Source organism: Dioscorea cayenensis, chromosome 4 (assembly GCF_009730915.1).
Source record: "Dioscorea cayenensis subsp. rotundata cultivar TDr96_F1 chromosome 4, TDr96_F1_v2_PseudoChromosome.rev07_lg8_w22 25.fasta, whole genome shotgun sequence".
NCBI classification, from domain to species: domain Eukaryota; kingdom Viridiplantae; phylum Streptophyta; class Magnoliopsida; order Dioscoreales; family Dioscoreaceae; genus Dioscorea; species Dioscorea cayenensis.
The window spans coordinates 16040530-16047544 of NC_052474.1; the positions used below are offsets into that span (position 1 = coordinate 16040530).

The 7015-nt window shown below is 30.9% G+C and overlaps 1 protein-coding gene across 1 annotated transcript; it reads left to right on the forward strand.

Annotated features, from left to right (window-relative positions):
* The first annotated feature begins 4589 nt into the window (after nucleotides 1-4589).
* Nucleotides 4590-4901, forward strand: LOC120258729. Its single transcript, XM_039266170.1, has one exon. It carries the CDS (start codon nucleotides 4590-4592, stop codon nucleotides 4899-4901), a length of 312 nt encoding a protein of 103 aa, XP_039122104.1.
* Nucleotides 4902-7015: the final 2114 nt, after the last annotated feature.

The window sequence follows — 7015 nt, forward strand, 5'->3', positions numbered from 1 at the left end:
ACTTTTATGAATTTATATATATAATAACATCCTAAAAATTATATATATATATATATATATATAAGGTGATGAATCAACTTTGTTTAATTAATTAACAGGTAGCAACGATTATGTTAACAACTACTTGCAGCTGTTCTTGGTAGATTGCCAGTTAACACATGATGAATACCTAGACCTCTTGATCTCCACTCTTGATGGACAATTCAGGGTATTAATTTTTTTTAATTAATTAATTATTTACATTTGGATTCTTAGAAATCCTCTGTTTGGTTTTGTCTTTCCCTTTTTCTTTCCTACGCTTTGTCCTGTTATTCTTCTTTAATAATTCTATTTGTTTCTTTTTCTAAGATTTAGATGGGGACCTCATGTAGTCATGCTATCTTTTAAAACCAGTATCAATCAAGAATAAATTTATTTATTGCTTTTTATTATTTAATATTTAGTCTTCTTTGTTTAGCTGCTGTTGAATGGTGAGCAGGTCAAAGAGATGTGACAACTTGAGAAAATGTTTTCAAAAATTTTAGTTGAACAAGTCTTTAACAAATTTTATATATTTTTAAAAGCACTTAACAAATGTTTTCATGTGTTTTGTTACTTAGTTTTACTTTAATTTGCACTCCAACAAATGAATAAGAAATCCTAAACAAGCATGCATGACAAACTAGTAAGGGTGGTAAGCTAGCTTTATTTAGATATGATTTTGTTCATCTATTTATAAGGAGACACATTAAGCCAATAGTAAACTTCTCTTTATCCTTCTATTATTCTCCAAAGCAAACTCTCATGCTGTGTGTAATCTAATTGCCAGACCTCTAGTGCTTTTGTGCATAGTCAAATTAACTTGAACTCAGGTGGATCAAAAAGCACTTATACTTACTTTCTACATGGCATGACATGCATATATCACTGTGCAGTACTAGTCTATCTCATCTTCTTGCTAGTTGCCATATAGCCAAATGAACACTCTCTGTGCTACATCAGCTTAGAATAGTAGTGTGGAGATAGATTAGTTTATTCTCTATACCTAACATTTTATATATATGTTTCTTCATGTACATCTTGTTTGTCCTTTATGTTCATGATTTTATTGATTTGAGTGTGTTTGTTTGTGAAAATAGTGAACTTGTTTGAATTCTAGAAACTAGAAAGTACCATCTTTACTTGTATTCAATGATTGACATGACTTTCAAATGGTATTTCAATTTAGCATTTCTTCCATTGATGTTGATACCGTTGGTTATAATACATCCAATTTCTCTAATTTTGTTGTTATTTGATCTTCTTTTTCTAATTTCATTCTTTTGATTGATATATATCAAGCTTTAATTTTCAGCCCCATGTTATATATTGCTTCTAGTACTACAAATTAATTCAGAAATCATATTCTACTTGACCTTAAAAGAATACCTTCTTTCAAGACATCTTTAGCACTAGAATTTGTTCTTTTGTTAATAATTCTGAATTAGTTTCAATTTAAAGATTCCACAGATAGCTCTCTTTTTTTTTTTTTGCAGACACAGAATGTTTAACAAAATGTTTAAATGGTGTTAGTGATCGATATTGGTAGCCATATATCTTGTTTGTAACTTGTCATCAAAACAATGTGAGCAATGCTTCATCTTTCTTGTAACTCTTGATCAGCTTATACAGAATTGTGGTACACATCTGGCAAAGAACGAGGATGAAGATATTGACGAAGTCCAAGAGTTGGTCGAGATCTTAAGCCGATTGGTTTTAAGCTGGAATAATATTTTCATGCATTGTGCCCATCAAATAGTAAAATAGAAGAGAAAAAAGAGTGCCTGCATAATTCTTTTCTTTAAGAATGATTGGTTGTCTCTTATTCTTTCTTATGATTATGTATATTTGGTATTGTGTAGGCTGAAGAGAAAATGCGAGTACTTTTTGGCAGATACTGCAAGCGGCTGAAACGTCTTGACAAAACAGGTGTTGAAGCTCCTCAGAAGGTTGATTCTACTCAAAAAACTATAAGAAAGTTATCAGCCAAGATAGGAATAGCAATCCAGGTTGTTCCAAGATTTCAGTGACTAGAAAGTATAAATTGCCTTTTTGTTATTATCAAGCCTGAATTATTTGGTATTGAGATATAGAATCCATGTTGTAGTTCATAAGTGATGACTTGGGTGTGTGTCATTCGACATACTTGGTCTTTGTTTCCCCTGCTCAAATTATTTACCAATTCCTTGATAGGTTATATTTCCTTGTTGTGTTGAAGATGTTGACTAAAGGAATGTATATGTATTATTAATTCAATAAAATAATTTTTGTTTAGCAATTCAAAAAAAATTTTAATTGGTGTAATTCAAGAAAATTTAAATAAAATTAATTTTATATAAATTAGTTTTTTACAAAATAAGCAAAAACGTGATGAAAGGCGTAATAAAAATCTAAAAGCGTCACGAAATACTGCTGATATAGTATATATATAATCGTACCAAAAAATTGTGTCAAATACCGACCTAATAAAACCGTGCCAAAACCGTGGCAAATATAGAACCAAAGTCCGTACCAAAAATTAATGGTAATATTTGGCATAATAGTTAAAAACAGTGCCAAAAATAGTGATAAAGTTTGAGTGCAAGTATAAAAAGCAGTGCTTAAAAAATTTATTTTGTGAATTCTATAGCACGCAGTTATTTTTGGGTACTAAATACGGTTCCGAAGTCAATTTGGCACGGTTTTTAAACTCATTTCCGTATCAATATTACCGTGCCGATTTATGAATTTTCTTGTAGTGTACTCAAAACACATGATAAAGAAAAACAAAGTAAGTCTTTTTCTTTGGACATTTATTAGCCCCCATTTTCCCTTTGGATAACTTCAAAAAATAAGACCTTTGGGCCCAATACAAATATCATAGGAACCTCTGGGGCTCTAACTCTTCAACACTAAAAAAAAAATTGCCATTTATCTTTGTTTAATTAAAAAATCATTTAAATCAATATTTATTACTGAGGAGCAGATTAAAGTGGAGTTGGGTCAAATTTTGATCTAACCTATTACATTTGATTAAATCCCAATATGTTCATTAAATCTAGGCCCAAATCCAACTAACGTAAAAGCATGCTCAACTCACGATTCAAGTTGTTTTTTTGTAAATCAATAGGCATGTCAACTCGTTTTTTAGCCAAAGCTTTCTAACAGCAATCGAGTTTGCTTAATAAATATGTTTAGCACTTTGGTCAAAAAGCTCATGATTTTCACTATAAATCTCAATACATTAATTCTTTGGAAATAATTAAAAAAATTTAACATGAGAATTTATAAAATAGTGCAAACTCTAGACTTATCAAGCAAAAGTTCATTAATTTTTCAAAAGTCAAAACATATAGCAATTTTGATTTTTTTCTTATCCCATGGCCATTTTGTTTTTTTTTTTTAAAAATTTGTTATTGTTATTATTAAATAAGAGCATTAATGTTTTAATTCATCAAATCAATCTTTGCAATTTATATAATCCAAAGATCTTAATAATTGAAAACACAAACTATTTCAAGATTCATGATGATCTTATTCTTTTATCATATCATTACCCGTAAAACCAGTAAAAGAAAAGTAGTTGTTTCTCTTCAACGCTTTATCTTATGATGAATCTTTCCAATTTTGTTCCTTCCTTTTTGCAAATTTATGCTTTTCATTTATTAAGACAATTTATTTATTAGTAGATTTGAAAGCAACTAATCATGAGTTGAAAACTAAAATTAACCTTTGAATTATATATATAACTTTTTAATGAATACATTTTGGATTTTTATAAAATAAATTAACTTTTTTTTTAGCTATTATTAATTATTATTAGTATCTAGAAAAAACAACATAGGGTTTAAGATACTAACCATAGCTATTTATTTCTGATCCTTGATTATTATTATTATTATTGTTGTTGTTATTATTATTATTATTATTATTATTATTATTATATTAGTTTTGTGCCTAGGTCCATATACTAATACTATAAATGCTGTAAATAGTTCCAAAATATACATATATATATATATATATATCATTGATAAATGTAAATAAGCCATGGGATAAAACAACTTTAGATTAAGAAATAGCCTGGTCTCCTCTTCCAATGCAAGAGAAATAACACGAGGTTATGCTCCCTAACTATTGTTCTACCAACAAAAAGGAATTTTAGATAAAAAAAAATAAGCAAGTGAAAATAACAGCACAATTAAATATGCTATTTAATTTTTGTATATCTGTATTCTGAATTATCTGATAGAGATTTTGGAAAATGTTATGCCTTTTGATTACAACCTTCTCCATAAAAAATAATGAACATGAACAGAGGATTAGACATATCACACCACCACCAACTACTACAATGAAATGAATGGATGATCAAGTTGAAACCAACCCGGTAGTCTTGCTTTGAACTTACAACAACTCCCAACAAACACAGACAAGACCTCCTCCTTTATCTTCTCCTTCAACTGCTTCAAAACAGCTCAAACTCATATATATATATATATATATATATATATATATATATATGTCCTAATTGTTAATGATCTTCTTCAAAATAACAATAATAAGAGCTTTGCAGTATTATCTGTCCATCAATGGCGTCAATAGAGAATATGATTGCTCGTTTTTGTGCTTTATTATTTCTAATGATCACAATGCTTCTCTTGCTCAGCAGTGAAGTGGATGTGCAGATCTTAAGGATGAAGAGCATTAATAATGAAGGATGGAGTGGCAGTGGTAATCCATATCCTTGTGATGAGATATACATTGTGGGAGAGGGGGAGACCTTGCATAGCATCAGTGCCAAGTGTGGTGATCCTTTCATATTGGACGAGAACCCTCATATTCAGGATTCTGATGATGTTTTCCCTGGCCTTGTCATCAAGATCACCAGGCCTTTGTTTTAGTTTTTGTTAATTTGTTTGTTTTTCCCCCCTCAGGGTAAAGACCTTGTTCTTTGCCCCCATTATCATTTTTATCTAGTACTTAGTGTCTTTTTTTGTATTTTTAAAATATTCAGTTATGAGATTTTTGTTTTTAAAGTGTTAATCCACAGTTAGATATCTTTTAATGTTTTTTACAATATTTAAAGATTTGAATTTAAAACTGGTTGCTTAAGCAAACCATGCATTTATTGCTTGAACCAACTCATATTCATAAAGTAAAATCTGATTAAGTTTTGAAGTTAAATGTGGAAAAAAATCATTAAATTGAATGTTTTGGTAATATAAAAGATGAAAAGAAACAAAAATACTTGATTTTTTAATTTTTAATGTTTCGTTTGTTTGGATAGAACTTTGTAAGAAAAGGAAGTAAGGATTATTTTCTCATTAATCAATTAAAGTACAATAAGAGAAAAAGAAGAGAGACAAAATCTCCTGAAATCATGCTATCTCCTAATATATTACATAGAACAATATAATTATAACCAATGCCAGTTAATTGAGATAATGATGAATCTAATTCTTAATACTTTGGCTATGTAAATTTATTCAAAAGAATATTTTTTTTAATGATTTTAATAATATAAGTAATTTTTTTTTACCAAGATAAGTTGCTAGACTGCTAAAAAAAGTGCACTCAAATCTCAGCGGAGTAAGTGGCAGCGAGACTTACACACATATGAGTATTAGGACCACCGGCACGTAATCACTACTTATACTCTCACAAATGTGCCCTCACTCATGATTTGAACTATTATCATTTATGAAAAGTTTTAATGAGGATCTGAGTTACCAGTAGACTACTTGGTCATTGGTAGGAATTCTCTTACTTATGAGCTATATTTTCATTAATAATGTCTCATTATAGACCAAGACCAATTCCATTGGAAAACGTCCATCAGCTGTAACTATTGTATTTCGTCAGCACAAGTCACATTCACCAAAGCGTTCGCTTGAGTTCTTTGAATTATAATTTACTTTCTAATTAACTATTCACATAAAATAAATAGATAGAAACCATGATTATGACACGTATAAAAACTTAGGGACTTTGAATGTTTGATAGTTCTATTTTTACATATCTAATGGACTTGTTTGACTTCGATTAAGTTTAAAATATATGTAATATCAAAATAAATAAAGAATAAAACAATTGCATAACATAAATTTATTTACTAAGAAAAGACTCTTAAGTCTAAAAAATTTTGCATTTGGCCTATGAGAGCCTTGAAAAAATCAGCTATCTTTTAGGACTTTTTCAAAAAATTTTATGACCATTGGGCATTGCTAAAGGTGTCAAACGGGCCGTGCCGGCCCGGGCCCGGCACGGCCCGGCACGATTTGGGCCGTGCCCGATCGAGCACGATGCTACGATATCGTGTCGGGGCTGAGCACGCGACTCAACCCGGGCCGGGCGGGGTTACGTGGCCCGTGGGCCGGCCCGTCTCGGGCAGTGCCCGGCCAGGGCACGCGGGCCGGCCCGACGCTGTGCCCAGTGAGGCTGGCGGTTGGGCAGTGCCGACCCAGACGCAGCGGGCCCGACCATGCGATCCACTTCTTATTTTTTTATTTTTATTTTTTTGTGTTAAAACTTTGAATTTATTTTCTTTTTTTGCTTTGATAGAAAGACATTTTTACCCATCCCAACAACTATCTAACGGCTAGTTTTATGGGTATTTTAGTCTTTTTGGTGTAAATGACAATTTTGCCCTTTACAACAACTATAAGCGGCTGGTTTATGAGGGGCATTTTTGGAATAAAAAAATATTAAAAAAATTATAAATACCCTAAATTCAAAACTAAAATTTTTCACACCAAACTCTCTCATCTCTCAATCTAATTCTCTCTTTGGCTTCTAAGTGCAACTTCCAAGCTTCAAGTTTGCAAATCCAAGTTTCAAGTTCATCATCAAGTATCTCAATTGCACTCAAAAAGAAATCGACACCAAAAATCGACTTAGTAAATTATTTGTTAAAAGCAATTGAGGTAATCCGTTATTCTTAATTTTTTTAATTTTTCATAATGGCGGTTCTTCTCCCAACTTTCCCTCCGATAATTCTCCGTTTGGTTTTTTATGA